The sequence below is a fragment of the Akebia trifoliata genome, chromosome 14 (genome assembly GCF_017979445.1).
Source record: "Akebia trifoliata isolate Shusen 1 chromosome 14, ASM1797944v1, whole genome shotgun sequence".
Classification (NCBI taxonomy): Eukaryota; Viridiplantae; Streptophyta; class Magnoliopsida; order Ranunculales; family Lardizabalaceae; genus Akebia; species Akebia trifoliata.
In genome coordinates this window covers 21,612,839-21,636,024 of record NC_141388.1, presented here as the reverse complement: position 1 = coordinate 21,636,024, position 23,186 = coordinate 21,612,839, and the positions used below count along the sequence as shown (strand labels likewise).

Here is a 23,186-nt window from a genome sequence, read left to right as displayed (position 1 = left end):
ACGTTATCCATCCACAATGATTATGAAATATTTATATAGCGTGAAAGGATTTGAGAAAAAAATTTACACACCTTTACTTCTAGGAGTGATTTTAATTTACACACGTCTATGAAATATTTATAGCATGAAGGGGCACACACTTATTGGTGAGACATTAACAATTTAGATGGGAATGAGATGTTATCCATCCATAATGATTATGAAATATTTATAGCGTGAAGGGATTTGGGAAAAAAATTTACACACCTTTACTTCTACTTCTAGGAGTGATTTTAATTTTATATAATGGTACACTACCTCAAAAAGGCTTAAATTTGTTACTGTTATACCGTTAAATTCGGTAGCCCATGAACAATGTTTATTTTTGCTGGCCCAAAACTCATATTTAAGCCTGATAAAAAATTTCGACAGCCTTAGCCCAATGAACCACCGAATTTCTTTTCTAACCAAAAAAACCTTAACGACTTAGACTTTCCTTCTCAGCCTAACCAGAGGAAAACTATTCGAGACATTCGAAACTCACTGAATATTTGAAGAACACCGAGAAATTCGATCAAACCTTAACGTCTTACAGACTTTCCCTCTTGATTTGGTTCGATCAAACCAGAAATTCGAGAACACCGAACGATCGAGAGCATCGAGCGATCTCTCACTCTCATGCACGTCCCTCAATCTCCCATTTCGGATCGATCGAGAGCACCGAACGAGCTCTTGCCACTTCGTCGATGAATTTTTAATCTCTTGGAACTCAAATTGAAGAAGAAACTAGAGCTCAAGTCAAAACACTCCAGATCTTATCAGTGCCACCGATCAAAACACTCTAGATTTGATCTGTAAGTCCATCTCTCTAAAAAACCCTAAAGCCTTCTTAGAACAACAAATCCTTTGATTCCTGCAGATTTCATCTTCAATACATCATCCAAAAAATCTGAATCAAAACTGGAGAGAAATTTTATCTGCTAGTGTGAGAGAGAAATTTTATTTAATTTTAATTTTTAGTTTTGATTCCTGTTTTGTTTAAAGCCTTCTTAGAACAACAATTATGTGCTCATAATGTTCGTCGAACAGCTGATATTATAGAGCACAACCAAACACCCGAAAATGTGTGTATTTTTCTCTACTTTTCCTACTCAATTCCTTTGATGTTTCCTACTCTTTTCCTTTGATGTCTTGCATCTTAGTGATTGTTTAAGATCTCTGTTATTAAATTTCATTTTCCTTACATTCTTGTATATTGTTGTCACATATTGTGATTTATCATGTTGGCATATTCTTCAATTTTCATCTTACTAATTGTGTCTATCCTAATATGGTTTAGTACGAAAATTGTTGCACTAGTAGGGATTGCTGCTAAGTGGAGCCTTTTCTCATTGACAACAAGCTGCTCTTTTATTATACAAGTATACCAAAATGATTATTGCCAGAGTACTAGGTCTTGCTAAAAGACATGGTAGCTTTCAAATTTCTTAGGTGGTGACCCCAAATTTTAATGGCAAGAATCTTTTATGTTTTTTAGGATCCCTTGTTGATATTTTTAACACTGATAGTGTATATGGTACTATGGTTGTGCAAGCTCTCCCTAGCACTAAGGGACAAGTTCCAATGTGACATTGTATGACATCAATTAGGGTCTCTGTCTTTCTTTCCAATAAAAGAAACCAAGCATCAAGCCTTAATACTTGTAGCATTGTAAAAATATTAGTCTGCTGCTGGGTTTAATTTCCAAATCATCTTTTCAGTCACAATATTTTCACAGCTACCAATACGTATAGTCATTTCATAGTCTTTGGAGTGGAATTACATGCCCTGAAGATGTTGGGCCATAGCTACTGCTCTTTAGTTGTACATGGGGTAGTTATTACCTATCAAATTACAAAGTTATTCTATTATGCCATTTTCTTTAAACACCGGGCAACTGCTTCCTTGTTGTCATGCTTGAGTTCTCCTATGATGTCAGTTAACTTATCCCCTTGGTCTTTCTTTTCTCTGGTAGGCCAACCTTTTATTTTCCTTGATGAGAATCTCTCTCACCATCGACTCTTTGTACAGAATTCATCACCTCTCTATTTCGAGGGCAAGTTGTAGACTTGCTTGAGCTTTTACAAGTGCTGGTTGGTCTTAACCTTTTCATGTATCTAACTACCATTGACAATTCAATGCTAGATACTTCAATCCTGGTTTTAATGACATTTTTTGGTATATTCAGTAACATTCTTGTTTTATTGATGCAGCACTTCGAAGCAATAGTAGAGTATTTTGGTGGAAAAAGTTTTGCTTTCAAATCCGTCTATCTTTGGGTTTCTCTTATTCTTTTGCCTTTACTATCTTTGATTTGATATAAACATTTCATTTTTTTTCCAAAATTTTGTAACGATTAGCTTCATCTAGACTATTTGGGTGACATTTTCCTTTAAAAAATGTTATCTTCCTTTCAAGCCAATAGAGTGAATAATAGATTTAGATATCCATTAAATTCTGAGATATTGGCAATGGCACATGGCTGCTGTTGCTACTTGTTAAAGAGAGAGGATAGTGTGGGCTGGTTGTGAGCAAGAAAGTAGCACATGTGCTGCTACATGTGTCGAAGTGGAAATCGTTAGTTGAATAACGATATGAAGGGGTGTTCTATGGATGAGGTGACTGTGATGTGTTGCTGCTATTGCAGCCAAATGAGAAAATGGTAGCAAAATGGCTGTATAAGAATTAAATGTCATAAGTGGGATGAAAGGGATATGGCAGTGAAGTTATAGCAAAGACTACTATAATCAGTATTAGTGAATGGGAACTCATCTATTTTCTCTCTATCTTGTACCTATACCTTAACTTTTTCATCTAGTATCAGGGTGATGTTATGTTTTTTAGTTAAATTGGTTGTAACACTTAAAAGTGTTTCTTTTTTGTTTGATGGCTAAAAACTTGGAAGTATGGAAGATGGGTAAAATTTTATTTAATTGATGAGTTATAAATTTGGTGCATATTAAACTTTGGAATGTGAAGTTGTGATTTGTCATTTTATTTTTTGAGATTTTTTTTGAGATTTTTCTCTTTTAATAAAATTTGTACTATTTATTTGTTTGTAAATTTACTAGTTATCTATTTCAAAAGTGCATGCTATGGAGGATTATGCCTCAAGCCTTAAGGCATATTGGGATCAATAGTAGTTGTTGTGGTTGTACGACTAAAGTCACATGTCGCACCAGCACTCTTCATTTTTTGGTAATAATCAGGTTTGATTTTGAATGGATAACCTGCCTTTCAATGCCGCACTATTTTTTGTTCTTTTTTTGATACTTTTTTTCTTTCATTTTCTATCCCACAATATTATACTGACCAGTTACTCGACACATCTAAATTGATAATTTTTTATTGTGTGGGCAGTTTCTCAATATCTGGGTGTTGCGAGAGTATTTACAATATGATTTGGAGATTCCTAACCCTCCATTTGAGATCAAGGATTGCGAGAGTATTTACAATATGAACTTCATGGTGAATGCTATTCCTGATTTGGGATAAATTTATTGGTTCTGATTCATATTTTGGGAATGTTAATAGATAAGATTTTATCATAAATTTCTTTTGGATTTCATAATAATTTGTTGGTGTCTTTTTGTTTTTAATCTTAAGGTGATACCTATTTGTTTTTAATCTTGTATTGCAGGCATGTATTTGGCGTGACACACATTCCCCGATTGGAAGACTGGCCTGTCATGCCAGTGGAGCGCATTGGTTTCATGCTTATGGTATATTCCACTAGTCAATTGTGACTAATCGTGGAAACCATGCTTCCATATTGGTTTTCAACCATGACGATGAAGAGTGTGGGAAATGCAGCTCTCAAGATGGTGGAAGAGGTTCGCAGCAGACAGGTTTGGGGTGGAAACTCTTGTTGGGGTTCTTGCTGGTTCACTTGTTTCTGGTGTCCAGGTATGCTTCGTTTCTTGTGTTCTATTTTTGTGTTGTTCTTTTCATTTGGATTCATGTCGATCAGATCTGGCTGCATTAGACCTTGTTCTATAGCCTTCGGTGCAGATCACTCCATTGATGATCAATGTTTGTTTATGTTTCATAGATGAACCTCTTGGATACATGTTGATCGGATCAATGTTTTTTATCTTTCATCCATTTATTCAACGATGAGATGCTGCTCTTTATTTGTGTTTGGGGACAGAAGTGTAATTGTTTGATTAATGATGCACGTTGTACATATTTTCAGGTCAGGAACACAAGAACTGTGAATTGAACCGGCAGTGAGGGATTGGCCACATGGGTTAAGGACCACCCTCTTGAAGAAACTGATATAGTTTTACGGTTAGTTTCACTTACTTTAATGCCTGTTTTTTTTTGTTTGACGATGCCCAGTTCATGTTTTAGGTTCTAGATACAAGTGAGGAGAGTTTTGCAGCTGTTGCCGGAATGTTTAGCAGCAAAGCTAAAGGTACTTAATGCCAATTTAAGTTTTTTATGTTGACATAATATGCATTCATACCTTTACCTTTATGTTAAAATTTAAAACTCAAAACTGTCTTGATTTCATTTGTTTTTCTGAATGAAACTTTTATTTTTTGACTTTTTTATTGGTAACGAGAGAAACTTTCATTAAAGAAAATGAATCAAGGTGAAATTTTGTCCAATGTATGATGTCTGTCTTTTGGTGCTCTCTTTTACAAGAGTTTTTGCTCTCTCACTTGTGCCCGTAAGGGTAAGTAGACACAAAATAGTCAAGTTTTGGCTACGCCCTAATTGGTTAAGGGTATCGGATAGGCCTTTGAGTTAGGGATGAAATAGAGCCTGGCCTGTGGACCGTTTTGTTGCTTCAATTTGGTTCCACTTGCTTTGCTTTTTCAATTTATGTTGGCGCTTTCTTTTTCCTATATTGGCCTTGTTTCAATGTTGGCATCACCTGTCATTTCAAGATAAAGGATTGTTGGGAGGGGGGTTGAGGTGTATTTTGTGGCAATAGCCTTTGGTAGAAGCTCATGAACACACAATATAATTGATAAAGTTAATGTTTTTTCCCCCCTGAAGATACCAGAACAGAGGAACATTTGGGTAATTTGATTCTATCATCTATAACAATAGTTACAATCTATGAATCCTGGAGAGATGAAAGCAAATTAATGTCTTTCAATTCCATCCATTTTTATCGATATTGCTAATAAACTGCCATCATCATCTAAACAAATTCCTCATAGTTAACTTGACCATCACCATCCAAGTTTGCCTCTCTAATCATCTGTTCCACCTCTTCATGTGTTAGTTTCTCCCCTAGATTGTTCCTCACATGCATCAACTACAACCACAAAAAACATAGAAAATTTTATCAATAAAACAACATTAATCAATTAATAAGGAATTTAACAATCTTTACATTTTAGCCTCTATGTGATTGTTAATGAGTAGAGGCATTGAGTCCATGAAATGCTTGGGCTATGACTTCCTCATAGTTGATTCTTAACAATTGCTTAATTTTCACTCACCTCATAGTTGATTCTTAACAATTGCTTAGTATCATAATCGTATTTAATAACTATTATTTTTTAAGTACCCAATACTGAAGTTATTGTATATAATAACAATTGTTTTAGACAACACCATATTAAACAGTCTCACTTGCCAGCACTTAAAAGCCCAATAGGTTCTGGTTAACAAGAACAATATACCACGAGATCTTGCACATGCTTTTGTTTCCTTGCTTAAGTGATCATTTTCATTGTAATGGTTTGCAAACAATGGTGTTTGGTGTTTTGGTTTTATTATTTATGTGGTTGTTTTGTATTTATATGGGTAAAACAGTTGTTTACACAGAACAGTATTCTTGGGTTTCTTTCTTGTTAATTGTTTGTTTCTGTTGTTTATTTAGGAAAGTTTAGGTTAAAAGTTATAGAGAAATACTATTTTGATTTATGTGAAGAGTCATTTACAGTTTTGTGTGTGTGGTGTTCATGTAGATGTATAGAACAGTGAAGAGCTCTGGCACGCTTGAATGCAGAAGAAGTCTCCAAGGTTGCTGCTAAGGCAAAGAAGAAGTCTAAAGTCCTTCAGCCCGTGGTGAGGCGGGACATGCCTTTGGGGCTAGAAACAGACAGCAGTGGCTGGATGGTACCAAGGCATAGTAAGCGTGTCCGTCTCCCAAACTGGAGTAGCCTTTTCAGTTCTATGGGATCATCTTCATGGAGTCAAACAACATAAAACTTTGAGTTGGCCAACTAGAACCAATGAACTTTGGGTGTTTTTCGATCTCCAAAAGTTTAAGGTGAAGATCTAAAATTCTTTCATTTGTGGTACAAGGGGTTCCATTCTTTCATTTCGATGGCGAGAGGTCTTTCAAGTTAATGTGAAATCTGAATTCAACGGAGAAAACACTCGTTGTACATGATTGAACTTGGTTGTTTTAGGTCCATGCCATCAAGAGTGGATGGTAAAACCTTGTTTTAGGTTTTAGACTTCATTACATTGATGTATGTGAACATGATCTCAGGAATTCTTACAATATGTGAGATTAAAATTTTGCTTATATAAGTAATTTTTTTTTTAAATCTTATTATTCTTTGATACTATGAATTGAATGCTTGAATGCAAATTGGTGTGGATGGGATGTGAATGTCGATATGGATATGAATGTGTGATTTTTTTCGCAGGTATGGGTTGAAGACAAATGCATAAAAACGAGTTTTCATTAATCTTTAAGTTACAGTCGAAAATATAATATTCGACGGTCTAAAGCCGTCGAAATTCTGTTTAAAAAATCCAAATTCGATGGTTTTAGGCCGTCTAGTTTACCAAATTCGACGATTTTAGGCCGTCTAATTTATAAAATTCGACGATTTTGGGCCGTCGAATTTTATAAAAATTCTATGGTTCTTAACCGTCGAATTTTTTTTCGACAAGACCAATTTCGACGGTCGATGCCGACGAATAGTTACATAATTGGACGGTTTTGGGCCGTCGAATTTTGTATATTTTCATGTAGTGGTAGATGATCCTTAATTCTATGAGTTGAATCACCTCTACTTGTGGAATCTCAATCATTTGAGGTCGTCTTGGGAGATTGACCTTATCAAACGCTCTAGTTCATGTCTCAACATGTGCTGGCATCTCTCCTTTGTTATAGTTTTCAAGCATACGTTGCTACCTTACAATCATCAATTGTCGATTTTTTTCGAACATATGAAATCACTCGCATTAACCTTTGTCAGTGGGACGTCTGTTTTGTCCAACTTGTCGAGCATGCACCGCAACTTATAGGTCATCAGTTGTTTTGGGGGGTGTGCCCAACTATTATTTTGGTTTCTTTATTTTTTTTGGCAAAATGTTCGTATCATCTCGAGAAGGGTCAAGAACTATACTACCCCGACAATAGTGATTCTTAAATTTCCTTAAGACATGCTAATTTTAATTTTTCTATTAATCCATCTCAAACATTCTCACTTGCATTTATTCTATTAATTATTAACATGTTTCCCATATTCTAATCGACAAGGTACAACTAGTCTATTGTTTGTCTTGCACACTTTAATCAAGGAAAAGTGACGATATAATACTAGCCAACAAATTAAGCAAACGAAAATCATGTAAGACCCATACATAATTCGAGGGGCCCCGCCCATTCACCTTTGCGTTGTTAAGTTTATCCATCCACGAAATATATGATATGGTCAAAAGTGCAAATTTATCATTTAAATCAAAAGTATGCCTCGTTATCCGGTGTGCTAAAATCAAAATTCCTTCATGGAAGGAAGGGAAAAATAAAAAATAAAAAAATTTCGTACATTTCTTCTTATGGTTATATTTAGTGGGAATCCCTAGGAATATCCTCTCATCTCTCGGTAGCACATTTGATTCATACTTCATATTCTAATGATTAATGATTAATGATTAATGATTAAACTTAAACAAGGAGATGGAATAAATTAGAACAACCAGCTGCTTACTACTACTTGTAGTATTTCTTCTAGAATTACATCAACATTAACAAATGTGTTTCTAAATTTCAACCAAATCAAAGAATTCTTTTTCATCAATATCCTTTAGAATTATATATATATATTTACAAATTACAATTGAAAATCAGACGAAACGAAAGAAAATTGCATCACCTATGCAAGACTGCCCTTGATACACCCACATTTGTAGGGAATCCAATAGTATGATCTTCCATCTTAACTGCCCATCGTCGAAGAATCCGCAACAATGACGCAGCCTTTCTTCTCCCTCTGTTTGTTCCCGTACCCATCATTTCCCAAATTGCCCTTTCTATCCCAGAAATCCCAGCCACTTCTGCCACCACTTCGACCCCAACTCTTCGACAAACTGACACTAATCCAGCTGCCGCATTCTCCCTTGCTCGTTCTGGACCATCTCGCAAAATTACTCCCAATTTTCGAACCGCTCTAAGAGACTCGGCCACAGCCATTACTCCACCTCTTTTCGCCACCGCCGCAAGAATCGCCACGGATTCTTCAGGAAATTCCTCAGCCACCATTACAGCCATTTCCACAACTCCTCCCTCAATTAACCTCCCAATCGATTCCTTCTCTCCCGCTAAATTCAAAATTGCCACCAAAGCATCCTTCTTTGCACTTGTCGGTCCTACTTTAGCAAGTTCAAGCAATGATTTAATGACACGTGTTTTCCTCCCAAGCTTTTTTCTGTACTCGTGTACGGCTGATAAGCTGAAAATCGTTGCCGCCGCATTCTCTTTTGCCTCCCACGTGGCACCTGATATGAGTACCTCGATGATTCCGTCTAACGCGCCGTTAGTTTCCATTATTTTTGTTTTATTTGATTCGAGGATTGAAAGGTTGAGGATCGTTGTAACGGCGTGAACTTGTAGGTTAGGATTGTCTGAGTTTAGATACCGTACAAGCCAAGGTATCGCTCCCGCATCCGCAATGCATGCTCGATTGTCCGAATCTGTTTTTGCAAGTAACCGAAGCTCGTAGACCAGACGGTTCGCCGTTTCACTTAACGTCGAAATGGATAATTTGTTGACCAGGAATAATGCCGTCATCTTTATTGCCTCAATTGCCGCTTTGTTTGTTGTAACACCGTTAAATTTGACGCTCTTCTCCGCCATTTCGTATGGAATCTTCTGGTCGCGACACCATAGAGAGATCAAGTTCTTCATTGCTAGGTTCGGAATTAGGTTCGTGTCATTCAAGAGTTGGCCTGTTTTGGGACACGTGTTATGCCCTGATTCGATCCAAAGACTGATGGACGATCGATCGTACGTATGTCCTGTCGCAACAACGACTGGATCTCTCATCAAATCGAGTGAGATCGGACACCGGAAATCAACTGGAAAAACAGTATCTATCGCCTGTAAACGGGATTTTGTGTCAGATCTAGGCGTTGAAGCGCCGAAGAGAACGCATTTGGTGTAACGAACGAGGCCAATCAACGCGATCATCTCAGCCGAAGATTTCTCACTTATTTGACTCTGAACTTCATCTTGGAGGCTCTCGATCTCTTCTCTGCAACTTTTCGAATCATTTAGTTCTAATTTCTCAAAGATCTCTTTGAGTTTCGAGTGATCTGGAACGACTTCTTTCTTTATTTGATCGAGAAGATTCAACACCTCGAATCGAAGATTCTTCTCCGTTGGATCGATAAAAAACTTCTTCTCCCAACATTGCTTTCTGATTAAAACTACCAACTCCTTCACATCTTCACTCAGATCAAACTCTTTTAATGGGAAGATATCCAGAAGCGTTGACAAATCTACCGTAAGTTCGTGAAAATTATTCGAAACGAATTCGTTTTGCATTAAAAGCCACATCTTGCTTCCATTTGAACAATCTTCCAACAAGGTTTTGATTCTCTGTAATACGATATGAATCTCGTCGAAGCATAGAACAGCAGATCGAGGAAGAAAAGAGAAAGAATTTCGTAAAATTTCTTCGAATAAGAAAGCGAGAAGCTTCGATTTACGAATGATCGAAGATGAACAACGTTTTAGGAGAAAAGTTGGAGGTATTAAGGCTGAGATCTCTTGAGAGAGAAGTAGAAGAGATTGAACAAGTTTCAAATCTGTGAAATTTGGAGAGATGAAAGATCCAGCTGATGGCCTACGTTTTCTTGGCGGGAAAGCTTCCGGAGAAATTGCCATTAACGAACAATACAAAATCACAGAAGAAGAAGAAGAAGAAGAAGAAGAAGAAGAAGAATAAAAGGCGAATTGATTCGAGATTTCGAGTAGAAGAAAGAAGAACCAGTAAAGCGAGAAGAAATATTTTAATTTTTTTTTTTTTGTTTTTAAAAGAAAAACTGAAAAAAGTGAGAGTTAGCTTAAGCTTCGTATGTTGGCGGCTTTGTATTTATTTTCTTTAACTGAGTATAAGAGAACGTTAAAAAGTTCGATTTGAAATGTGGAGACTGAGACTCAATCACAAATTTTAGTTTAAAATTAGAATGCTGAGGCCGTCTCAGCACTTAACCGTTGATTACATTCACCAATTCAGCGTATCAGTTGCACATCAATCTGAACCGTTGATTTTATTATATTTAAATTTTTAATGCAGTAGTTGAGACTCGAGGGAGGGTCAAGATGCTCCGTTTCATTTCATTTATTATCCTGTAATGATATTATAGACCCAGTAGTAATTTATTATAAATACTCTTTCAATTTTAGTGGCCGGGCTAAATGTTGATGGATTCACCGAGTCACACTGCGTGCTAGTTCAATAGGTTGACTCGGTTCATGTTAATTTTGTTACAGTGTTGATGGACCCATTAAAAGTTTTACGGAAAAGTCGAGTTGAGTACAAATGGGACTCGAATCAAATCCGATTCATATACAACACACTCGACCCAGAACTGGTACAAATCCATTCCTTCATATTAAATTAAGGTTTGACCAAATACATTGCCGCCCACATTATCAATTATCATAAACAAATATATCTATATCTATATATGTTGCACCATGTTTTTGACCACCGCCGCAAGGGATGTTATAACAAGTCAGAAATGAGAATCATACAATCGGGTCAACTACAGGCATGATTGGACCCAGTCAATTAAAAGTATGATGTATCATCATCCATCCATTAGGATTAAGTCTTGGGTTAATAATATAGATTATCTAGATGTGATGAATATTTCTTGCATTATATATAAATATATATATACATATAAGAGCTGTGCTAAACTGGGTAACTGACAAAATAAAAATAAAAATTCAAGCAACACTCAACTGACGTGGAATGCACACAATCATGGATTTTTCTCGAGATACATAAGGAAAATGTCATGATTATGTGCACCTCCTACATCAATTGAATATATTTGAGTTTTTATTTTTTATTTTGAGTCCGTTTAATTTTTATTCTTATTATAAATCATTGAGTAAAAAGTGAGTCAAACTTTTATGGAACCATGATAAATTGATGCGTCAAAACATATGTGGTATGTAGGCATAAAATCATAGATATTTTTTCTTTTTTGGGATACATGCGGAAAAGTTCAATGGTTTTGTGCCTTTGCCACGTCAAACGCATATGTTTTGCCATGTCGATTTATCATTAGTGTTTTTAATGTTCAACAATAACTGAAAATATTTGTTGAATAAGAGCCAACATCTTATCTTTGGGAGTTTGTAGATCGTATATTAAACAGACAATCATTCATATGTGTGAAAAAACAAATGTGGATTCTGGTCCAAAGGTTCCATTTTTATCGGCCTTGCATGATTATCTTGTGTGGGATAATTCTCAACCATTTACTTAGTATGAATTTTGAGGTAAAACTGAAACATGTCCAATGTTAATTAATTATATATTTCATCTATACAATATGTATTTATATTTATATAATATAAAGAAGTAGTAATGATCATTATCTTTTGGACAGCTTGGATCCGTGTAGCGGACTTAGTAAGAAAAGTAGTTGTACCAAATCGATTTAGTAAGAAAAGCAGTTTGAGTCGTGCTGGGATGACACAGGATTTACTGTGATTCTCACAATTCTGACGTGGAGATGCACATATAACCATAGATGATTTTTAACTCATATCCCGAGGAAGTACATCTATCGTTATATACACATCCCACGTCAGACTTGGAGAATTGCAGTAAATATATTTTGTGTCATTCCAGCATTTTCCAGTTTTTTTTAAATAGACTTTAAGCAAGGGAAATGACAATAATGAATTGGGATTGGGTTTGTTTGTTTGTTGCTTCAACAACTTCATAATTGAAATGGGTCACACCAGCTTACCAAAAATTAAAAACAAAGGATCACTACAAGCTACCTAAGGATGTAATCTCAATCCATCCACGTTGAAGATAAGCTTTGCTTGAGAAACTAAAATTGGGTACCCATCACGTTTATCCAAATTTATTGGTTTGGCTGATCCTTTGGTGAGGGGCCCGAATCAGGACCATGTAAATCATAGTAAACTAGTTCAGATTCTGCAACTCTACTCTTCGGCAGGGATTTAGTTTAATTAATTTGCTAAAATTCACGACAGTTTCTTCGAAACTTCAGAAAATTTGTTAGGGATTTTACAAAGGATGATTTGGGATTTCTTCTCGAAACCTGTCATTTCCAGTTTTCCCAGAAACTTATTTTATTCTTGAGATTTGAATGTTGAAGACAATAAAATTTTAAAGGATTAGCAATTAATTGAAAAATCATCAAGTAATGTGTATTAATCATTTGATCCCTTATTCTGAGAATTTTATGGTATTTTAGAAAGATATGGACAATTGTGTAACTATGATATAATAATACTCAAGATCCAATACGGTGTGCCGTTCATATAATTAAGATAAGTTAAGTGTCTATGTGACACGTTTTAGTTTGTGTTTAAAATACCTTGAATTCCTAATCAAGTTGTTCATGCAGTCTAATGTATTTACTTCGTAATCAAATTGTGCCACTCACCTAACCTATCGGCACACCATATGCGATCTTGACTTGTGATATAAATGTCACAGCATCCGGTAGAGACGGACCTATATATTGCTAGAGTTGATGGGTTGGATCAATAGCTTTTACCCATTTCAATCAATTAGCCCATAGAACCCGATTTTTGGTGCTGTTCAGTTCAATTTAGTACAGGATTGGATTCAGTTTGACCTCAAGATGCATTGAACCCGACCAACTTTTGAACAAATACTTGGTTGATCCTGGTTTGACAAGTAGGGCCAAGCAGCCTAAATATTTTCATGATGCCTAGGTCAATGATGTCCCCTTCAATCATCTAGACTTGTAATTGAAGGGCACAAGAGCCTAACTATGAAAGAAATTTGAGATTTCTCAAGAGAGAGAGAGAGAGAGAGAGACTTTCTGCTCGAGGGATTATTAACATAATCAAATTGTTCTATTGTGTAGACTTTGCGATTACATATTTAGTACAACTGTAATATAGTAAGCTTTACAATTGAAAAGAAATATTTCTCTATTCTAGTAACGAAATAAGGATAAGTTTTTTCTAGGAGAATAATTTACTTTTGGAGCCTCTTTTTGAGAGGAATTTCTTCCATCTTAAAAGATCAACAAGTTGCAAATGACAATTGTATATAAACTGAATACAAAGAAACCTGAGATGGTCCTTTCTCAAGTAAAATGATATTGCAGCTCAATGTGTTTTGATTGGGGATAAAATCAGGATTATCGTAAAACGAAGAATTAATAAAGAAAAAAAGTTAATGATCCTAAAAATGAAAGACTCTTGTTAATATGACTTGCTAGGTGGCATACTCAAACGATTCCATGACTTGGACAAGTTCGGGAATTGTAGATTTGTATGTTTCGGGATACATGGTTCCCTCGGTATACACTTTTTTATGGGAAAGTGTAATCGTGTATCCCGAGGCATTCAGATCTACGGTAGCCGAACTTATCATGTCATGGAATCATTTGAGTATGCCACCTGGCGAATCATATAATCACAACTCAAAAGAAAAAAAAAGTAGAAAACAAATAGTTAAAAGTAATTGATCATACCCATGATATGACTTGATATCAAAAATATTTGCTTGCATAAGAGTAGTCTAACCACAATAAGGTTACCATGTACTCCGATTATGGGTGTGCCAATTATCACAACATGAAAAAAGCCTACATTTAACAGCCCAAGGCCATCGAATTTCATTAAATTCAACGGATGAAGGTGTTAACATTTTCATTGTCAAATTTTTTTTCTTCGATGGATTGAAATCGTCAATTAATGGAGGATGGGAGAAATTTGATGGCTCTAAGTCATCAAAAATTTCAATGATCATGGGCCGTCGAAATTTGGTTTCTAAAATTTGTGGACTAAACCGTCTAAATTTTCAATTTTCACATAGTGTAGGGTACATCCCTTCTTTTTTTCAAGATGTACGGGACATTCCTTTCTAGTTTTTAGGTGCATTGAAATATGGCTGAAAAGATTTATAAATTAAATAATCTAGATTTAAATTTATTGATTTTTTATGACAATCTTATTAAGTTGAGAAGGTAACTTACAAGCTAATTACATAACTAATTAACTATCCTAGCCACTTGATCTTAATCCTAATGAACAAAGGGGATTCAATACTTCTACATACAACTTAATAGCATATACAAACTACTACTCTAAACACCCTTCCCACAATTGCATGTTCCTTTGAATAAGGAACATATGACTGATTTCATAATATCAATCCCCTTGATGTCATGATGTAATTGTTGATAGGTAGGGGACAATATTGATCATTCTCATTAGAGATCACCATTGATTTGTTCACCAATCCATAGGTCAATTGCATGCAGGTGATTAAAAATGAAGTTTTCCTCCAAAAAATTACCTAAAGAAGATGGATGCACTACAAGAAATTTGATATTTAGCCACAATATTTTTCATCACTAACTATTCAGAAGTTGTCACTAAAAGTTTAGTGGCAACATTTTTATTGTGGCTACGACGCAGTTATGAATGCCATGGCTAAGGGCCCGATTAATTTAACTGCCAAAATCTGCTGTCAGCTTCTGTTGTCAGAATCTGAAACACTGAAAAGCTTGTTTAATAGAGCTTTTTAAAACTGTTGTGCTGTTGACTAGAATTTGGTAATTACTAGGGGTGCAACTTGGTTCGGGTTAGAGCAAAATCAGAACCGAACCGACCGAGATCGGTTCCACTATATAAGAACCAGAACCGAACCGAAGTGTTCTAAAACCGAACCAATCCAAACCGATCTTAATTAGGTTTGGTTCGGTTCGGTTCCATGAGATTTACGGTTTGGTCGTAAATCGTAGCCGCGGAGAGAGAGAGAGAGAGAGAGAAAGGGGGGAGGAACCTGTCGCAGCCGGTGGTTACCGATCAAGATGCAGCCGCAGAGAGAGAGAAAGAGCGATGGCAGGAGTTGGCAGCAGGTCGCAGAGAGAGAGAGAGACGAGCGGTTGGCACTGGTGGCGGATCGCAGAGAGGAGAGAGAGAGAGCGCAGAGACGAGAGAGAGAGATGAGAGAGACGAGAGAGAGACAGAGTAGCCGTTGGCGATGGATCGCGGAGACGAGAGAAAGATAAGAGAAACGAGAGAAAGAGAGAGACAGCAGTCGCTGGCGGCGGATCGCAGAGACGAAAGAAAGCGCAGAGACGAGAGATAAGTGCAGAGAGAGAGAGATGAGAGAGACGAGGTTTTATCTAAAAAAAATGAAAAAACAATATATATATATAATAATATATATTATTTTAAATTAATTAATTCGGTTTTCGGTTTGGTTCGGTTTTTTATATTACCTGAACCGAGAACCGAACCGAATTCATCGGTTTTTTATTTTTTAAATCCGAAACCGAACCAAATTCAATCTAAACCGAACCAAACCAATCCAAATCTCACGGTTTGGTTCGGTTCTCGGTTTGAACCGAATTAAGTTGCACCCCTAGTAATTACTGTTTGATACAACTTCTAAAATTTACTGTAGTAGGGTAAAAGGACCTGAATGCCCTTAAGGTTGATAGTGTACCCAGAATGCATAAAAAATTACTAGAATACCCCTATAAATATATAATTACACTAAATATATATAAATATATAAAATTATATAAAAAATTTTAAAAATAATTATTTTAATTTTAAAATGTTTATAATTCAAAAAAAAATTATAGAAAAATTTATAATTCTATAGAAATTTCGACAGCATCTCCTTTTAAAAATGGACATACGAAATTTTCTTGATTAACAAAATACCTGCATAATACTAAATATATATAAATATAATAAAATTATAAAAATATTTTTTTTAATTTTAAAAAGTTTCTATAGAAATTTCGACAGCATCTCCTCTTAAAAATGAACATATGAAAATTTTCTAATAAACAAAATTCCTGTATAATATGCAATGTTGATAATGCACCTAGATTGCATAAAAAATTATCAGAATACTCTTATAAATATATAATGAAAAAAGTGGTTTAGGATCAAAATGGATATAGTAAAGCTATAAAGTTTTACCACAATAACATTTTAATTTATCAGAACATTAAATCTAAAAAAGAATCGATAACCATAACATAGATACTAAGTACATAGAATCGATAAATTGATAAATCAAGCGTAATTTCTTAGGCTCCACACTTTCGTTGCACACTACATCAAAGAAACCAATATATAACTTAATAAAAATAAATCATAATTTATCAATCTAGTGGCTTCATCGAAGGGCATCGGAAACATGCAAAATCCATTCTCACATGCATCTTTTTTTTTTCCATTTCTATCAGCTCTAACAAACACAAAACATGTGCCTATTCATAGAATTACATGGACAATCCAATCCAATAGCGAAAATAAAACAATTTAAAATCTTTAAAAACACACACACACACACACACACACACACAAAAACTTCAAATCTCTTGAATTTACGAATGACAATCCAATTGCTTATATAAAATACTTAAAAATCTTCAAACAAAATTCATAAAACTTCAAATCTCATTAATTTACAGACTATGATCCAATCTAATTGTATACATAAAATACTTTAAAATCTTCAAACAAAACTCATAAAAACCTCAAATTCCACACAAGCTCTAAAAGCTACTCAATTGTATGTAACAATAACCATCTCAATTTTCTAGCAACCATGAAATCCCCCACAAAATCTCACCAAATTAAACTCAAGCAAAGCTCAAACAAGACATAACTCAATCAAATAGTAAAAATAAAAAAACCGAATCTAAAAAAAATCAACAAAGCATAAACTAGACATTGAACTAGAAATCTAGCGGACCTGAGGAACTTTCTGCAATTTCTTTGAAATCTTTTGAATTAGGGGATTCTTCAATATCACCCCTCTAACATCAAATCCCTCCTTCTATAGATTTCCAAAAGAACCCAAATCAAGTATAAAGGAAAGAAATAATGCCTAATGAAATAGACACCGTTGGACAACAACCAAGTTTACCTCCTAATTGTTGATGTTCCTTCTAAAACTAAAGTTCCAAGATTGCATTCCCTCAGCCCACTCCACAAATTCCTAGATCGGTAAATTCTTATTATCAAAAATCATAAAAATTTATTTATATAAAAGTTTACTAAATTGAGTTCGCCAAGGCACTTTCCAACACCATAGGTCCTCCCAAAAACACACCGTCTCCTTTTCCAACTCTCATAAAAATCATATTTATGAATTTTGACAGAACATTTTGAATACTCCACACTCATAGAAGGAATCATCCTATTACTCTCCCAATTGAATCCTTCCTCCATATTGAGACTAGATAACAAGCCTCCATAAACTACCTTACTCAACTCCAAACCTCCATAACCATCTTGGACAAAACATGATCTTTTTTCCTCCATCTCTGAACAGTCCCTTCTTGTTCTCGGATGATAACAAAATGCTCCAACATATTTTGAAACCATGCTCCATAACAATTTCCCCAACCTGAGGTTTTTTTTGCTAAACTATTTTGATAAAGTTTGCTTACACCGCTAATACAAAATAAACTCTTAATACAAATAAACAAATCGGAGTACTTGGATTAATCAAAATTACCAAAATAAGTAGTACAAATTTCACATTAGATGGTCACCTAGCATTGCATATTAGATGGTCACTCCAGAATTATTAATAAAAAAAAACTAAATAATTTTATATTTTTTACCTCAAGAACCCCAACGATGGTTCTGCAATTGCGTTGCTGCTGCGAACCAGAGAATCGAGTGCCAACACTCTATTACAACTAAGTACCTTTGAACTCTTTGGTTTTGGTTCATGATCTAACGATTTTCAAGCTCTTCGTCTTTCACTTTGTCGCTAAGATGATCCTCTGTTCTTGCGATCTTCGAGGGTTTTAATAGAGATGATTTAGAAGGAGAATCGCCCTGTTTGGGTTCTTCGATTAAGGTTTTGCTGTTGTTGACTCCATTTTAAGAACGTTTGTTTAAGCTGCTATGTGTGATTCTGTTAATGGCGATAGAAGAGAAGAAGACAACGTCGTCGATGGGTTTCGATTCAATGAAGCAACGTCGTCATCATCAATGGGTTCGATCAAAAAACCGCTCGTCGTCGTCAATGAGGTGGGTCATCGCTGCTGTCGAAATCGATGAGAGAGAGAGAGAGAGAGAGATTAGTAAGGATGAACAATAGTCGATAGGTTTTATCGAGGACATTCGTTGGAAATATGATAAATAACGAAGGGTTTTTTCGTCATTTCACTTCGGCACTTTTAAACGCGAAACTGCTGTCATCCGCTTCTCAAAACTGCAGTTAAAATCACAAATATGCATTAAAAATTTCAAAACATGAATTTTCGAAGCGTCGGTTGTGTTTGATTCAACTTCAAAACTCAGCTTCACACCGCAAACGCCGGTAAATCTGCATTTAGAAGCGCAATCAATCGGCCCTTAAATATTTTAGTTGCAACTTTTAAAAACTGTCACTAAAGATTATACATTTACCTACGAAAAATAAATCATCCACTACGTCATATTGCATTTTTCACGACATCACAATTGCGCTAAAACGACTACTAAAAATTGTTGTTAATTGCGACGATTTTTAGCTATCATTTAATCGTCATTTCTACGAGGTCATCGACAGTAATAAGTAAAAGTTAGGGAGCCAATAGCCACTCTAAAAAAAAACCATTTCTTCCCCATCTAAGAGAGAAAAACGAATTGCTTTTTTTTTCTCTCTCTCTCTCTTTCTCTCCAGTCTGGTTTGATTCTCGGATTCCTCTCTCCTTAAATAAACAAACTCACGCTCTCTCAACTTGATCTATTCAAGTTGCATCCATAACGTTGTTCATCAGGTTTGTTTGTGTTTTTTTCCCACTCTTGAATTGCTCTATGGTTTGAGCTCTCGGTCTCACTCAATGATTTTTTTTTTTTTTTTATTTCTTTAGATTGAACTCTCGGTCCCTCTCTCTCCATATGATCTTTAGTGACTTTAGTTATAAGTTTTCGATCTGATATCGAAACTTTAATCAGGTTCAATAGTATAGTTTTAGTTTTATTTTTTTAGTTCAATTTAAATCAAAACCTTAGTTCTATAATGTTGATTTAATTTTACGATGTAGCAATTGATCCCTAAATCATAGATTTCATTTTCTAGGTTTTTAATATCGAGACAGGATTGACTCAGTTAAGCTTCTGCAACAATAGGCAAGTTTTTTAGGACTTTGTTGGTTGAGATTAGGATATTTCAGTTCTGATCTCAACCACGTTTTGGATAGATTTCAGGCGAGTTTATCTTTTAATTTTAGTTTAAATGACTTAAACTTAGGGTTTTATTTTTATTTTTTTAGAATTAAACCCTAATTTCAGTTCAATCATTTGTTTCAATTGGTCTCGATTCTTGCTTGCCTCTCTCTTGATTTGGTTTGAGTCTTCTATGAAGATTTTCAATTGGATTAACCAAGTAAGTAATTCATTAGATTTAGACTAGTTTTGTTTTTTTATTTATGAACTTGTTTTACTCAGTTTGATAAACTTTGAAAAAGCTGTAGACATCCCAATTTGAAAAGGCCCCCACTTGAAAAGATCCAAAAATATATACTTTTTCAATAAAATTTGTCAACTGGCCTAAAAAACATAATTCATCGAAACGTGGCATTTTGATCAATCTGAGGATTCTAAGACCCTTAAAAGGATTAATAAACTTAGAATGCGACTTGGTGTACCCACACCTTCCCCATCTTTTACCACTCCCCTCCCGAATCTGAAATTATCCTAAGCCCACTTAAGGCCCACAAACCCTCAATTATTCAAAAATCACTCCTCACCTCATCCAACTAAACCTAAATATAATGCCATATTACCTAAACCCTAAAACTCACCTATCCTCAAAATTCCATCATAAAATAAACCCTACCCAATCCCAAATAACCTAAAAAAACCTAAGCCCAACGCACCAAAACCCAAACCAATTTGTAAAGGGAAATAATTGCACATTAATCTTAGCCGTACACGTGTCTAAGTCGGCCAAGTAGTACCTGACACAGATCAGCTGGTGACGTGTTGTTCAGTAGGCAGGGCAAGTCTAAGCAAATACATTCCTAGTTTGGGTAGTAGGGCAGCACAACACTAAGCGAAGCCAGTCCTGTCAGGCAGGCTTCGAGAAAATCGCAATATTATTTCTTGCACGTCAATCCTAGAAATTTGGAAGGAATATCTATAGATAAGTTCGATCGATCTAGAATATCCCGATTAGGTAAACAATCCTGCTAAACCAGCAGAAATCCCATGATTGTAGCCTATAGAGGGAGAAATCATAAGATAAGGTACAGGGGTTAAATAGCACATGAGGTACTATTGAGAAGGGGACTGAAGAGATCGAGAGCTAACGAGTAATGATTATTGTTCCTTTGATCGATCTAACTTGAGCGTCGGAGTGTCTGTGACAGGTACCAGGCCACCGCGAGGAGGGAGGCGCGATGAATGACTTTAGAACGGTGTGGGTTTAGGCCCTCAGAGCCGTCCATCGGATTCTGACTAGCACAAATTGGCATCATCCGTAGGAAACCAATAGCAAATTGATTTCAGTTGAAACAATGGTAAAATCCACAAGAACAAATGAAGTCAATGTGTCCCCGTCGACGGCTCCGGCCTTAGATGCATAGCTCCTGACAATGTTGGAGGCTATAAAAAAGCAGCAAGAGGAGATGCAAAAGAGAATGGATGATTTGATAGAGAAAAATCGAAACTTGAATCAACGTCTCGATGATCGCTAGTAGACAAAATGAGACAATATGCCGCAGGATCCTCACAGAACAAATAAGGATGACCATACCTCTAGTATAAAAGGAAGCACACCGTTAGTGATCCCCATAGGGAAAAATGGAATAGAGGTTGCCACAGCAACCACTCGAACCGAACCTATAGTAGGGTTGACTCGAAAAGAGGTTAAAGAGATTATTAGATAGGATAAAAAGATGGTAAAGAGTGTTGACGTAAGCACAGTAGCAACACAAGCCGTTCAAAAAATCCAGAAGTCCCCCTTTTCAACAGAAATTTTAGTCAAAAAAATTTCTAAGAAGTTTGTGCCACCACGGTTTACCTCTTATTCTAAAACAAAGGACTCGGTGAAGCATTTGTTTCACTTTCGACAGATGCTCACATTGTGAGAAAAGAATGTATAGATTGTTCCCTCCGAGTTTGCAGGGGAACGCTCTGACTTGATTTCACAAACTGCCATATGGATTTGTTAGTTCGTTTGAAGAGTTTTGTACTGCCTTCGTCGCACGGTACATTAGCAACCAAAAGAGTGGAGGAGATATTGATGCACTACTTAACATGAGGCAGAGATCAGAGGAGAGCCTAAGGGAATTCACCAGGAAGTTCAGAGAGGAAGCAATGTTACTAGAGAGTTGTGACAAACGAACGACAGTGGTGGCGTTCAGAAATTCCCTACCCTCTAACTCGGGATTGTATTGATCTCTTGTGAAGAAGAGGCTAGAGACTTTAAGTGAGTTGTTCGAAAGAGCGGAGAAGTATATCCGCTTAGAAGATGATCCCCGAGGCTCAGTGGGAAAGAAAAAAGTCATACATGCTATGAAAAAGCCTAGCAAGTAGGCCCAACTATAGTAGTAGGACAGAAAGTGGCCGCATGAACAAAATGGAGAGAAGAGAAGTTCTGGGACATATTTCGCTATGTCCCCTAGCGAGATATTGCCCCTTATTGCTCATGAACCATTTTTTGAGTAGCCCACACCACTTCCTCGAGATCAAATTGACCAGGATGAGAGATATGTGAGTATCACAAGGTGCGAGCTCACACCACTAATAGATGCCAGGCTTTGAGAAGATTCCTACGAAAGTTAGCAGAGCAGGGCAGGCTAAGAGATTTGCCTAAAAGACAGAGGAAGGACTCGCCTCAGGAAAGGAGTCTCAGGGTAAGATAACCACCAGTAGGAGGGCAGGATGAAAGGGCAGCCGTGATACATGTTGTCTTTAAGGAGGAGAATGGTAGGTCCGGACAAATCGAAAATACTTAAAGGTTAAAGAGAATGAGAGTTGAGTACCTGGCTCACGTTTTTACGATAAGGAGTAGACCTACCAAATTGGAACCTTTTGGGGAACAGATGGTAGCGTTTATTGAGAAAGATTTAGAAAGGGTGGCCAGACCCTATTATGATACACTAGTAATAACCTTGCAGGTGGGCACCTTTGTGCTTAAGAGAGTACTGGTAGATAGCGACAACTCGGTGGACATCCTATACGTGTTGGCATTTTTGAAGATGGGCATTAGTAGGAACGAGCTTGCTTTAGCAAGAGCACCATTGGTCGGTTTCGATGAAAAACCTAGTCAGTCCTGGGGGGAGATAGTGTTACCAGTCAAAGCATGGCTAGTGATCTTGATGACCCGATTCGTGGTTGTTGAAGCAAGCTCTCCATACAATGCCATTCTGGGGAGGTGGTGGATGCATGAGATGAGAGTCGTCCCATCTACCTACTATCAAGTTTTTCGATTCCCCACACCGTAGGGGGTGTAGGATGTCCGGGGTGACCAAGTAGCAACGCAAATGTGCTTATTGAGCAGGGAGAAATCAACCGAAGACAAAGTTTAACAATAGCAACTAAAATGGGGGGAGACTAAACTTGGTGGATCCCCATGTTTGAAAGGCCTACAGATGGTGGATGTAGGAGAGGGAAAGTAGATAGGAGTAGGGGCCGAGCTGAAACCAGGGGAGTTGAAGGAGATAGCATAATGCTTAAGAAGGAATCGAGACATTTTTGCCTGGTCTATCGAAGAGATGCCAGGAATCAG

General features: G+C 36.3%; 3 protein-coding genes across 3 annotated transcripts in view; 2 read left to right on the top strand and 1 right to left on the bottom strand.

Moving 5' to 3' along the window:
- The window catches only part of LOC147386544 (uncharacterized), a 49,475-nt gene extending 45,032 nt beyond the window's left edge, over positions 1–4,443 (top strand). Inside the window, exons 9-12 of the mRNA XM_086424571.1 lie at positions 3,659–3,740; positions 3,832–3,924; positions 4,214–4,231; positions 4,372–4,443. Of these exons, the coding sequence (XP_086280697.1) occupies positions 3,659–3,740; positions 3,832–3,924; positions 4,214–4,231; positions 4,372–4,443 (265 nt within the window). The remainder of the gene's footprint in view (positions 1–3,658; positions 3,741–3,831; positions 3,925–4,213; positions 4,232–4,371) is intronic.
- A 3,518-nt stretch (positions 4,444–7,961) lies between these two features.
- SAUR21 (ARM repeat superfamily protein) lies at positions 7,962–10,318 on the bottom strand. Its single transcript, XM_086424465.1, has one exon. The coding sequence runs from the start codon at positions 10,106–10,108 to the stop codon at positions 8,093–8,095; it is 2,016 nt and encodes a 671-aa protein (XP_086280591.1). The 5' UTR covers positions 10,109–10,318; the 3' UTR covers positions 7,962–8,092.
- An 8,052-nt stretch (positions 10,319–18,370) lies between these two features.
- LOC147386542 (uncharacterized) lies at positions 18,371–22,902 on the top strand. Its single transcript, XM_086424570.1, has 2 exons — positions 18,371–18,496; positions 22,576–22,902. Exons 1-2 carry the CDS (start codon positions 18,371–18,373, stop codon positions 22,900–22,902), a joined length of 453 nt encoding a protein of 150 aa, XP_086280696.1.
- Positions 22,903–23,186: the final 284 nt, after the last annotated feature.

Excerpts from the sequence above, each read along its gene's own strand:
- SAUR21 (XM_086424465.1), bottom strand. The coding sequence starts at position 10,108 with ATGGCAATTTCTCCGGAAGCTTTCCCGCCAAGAAAACGTAGGCCATCA.
- LOC147386542 (XM_086424570.1), top strand. The coding sequence starts at position 18,371 with ATGTGTGATTCTGTTAATGGCGATAGAAGAGAAGAAGACAACGTCGTC. Across the intron at positions 18,497-22,575 it reads CGCTCGTCGTCGTCAATGAG|GTGGGCACCTTTGTGCTTAA; the intron begins GTGGGTCATCGC and ends ATAACCTTGCAG.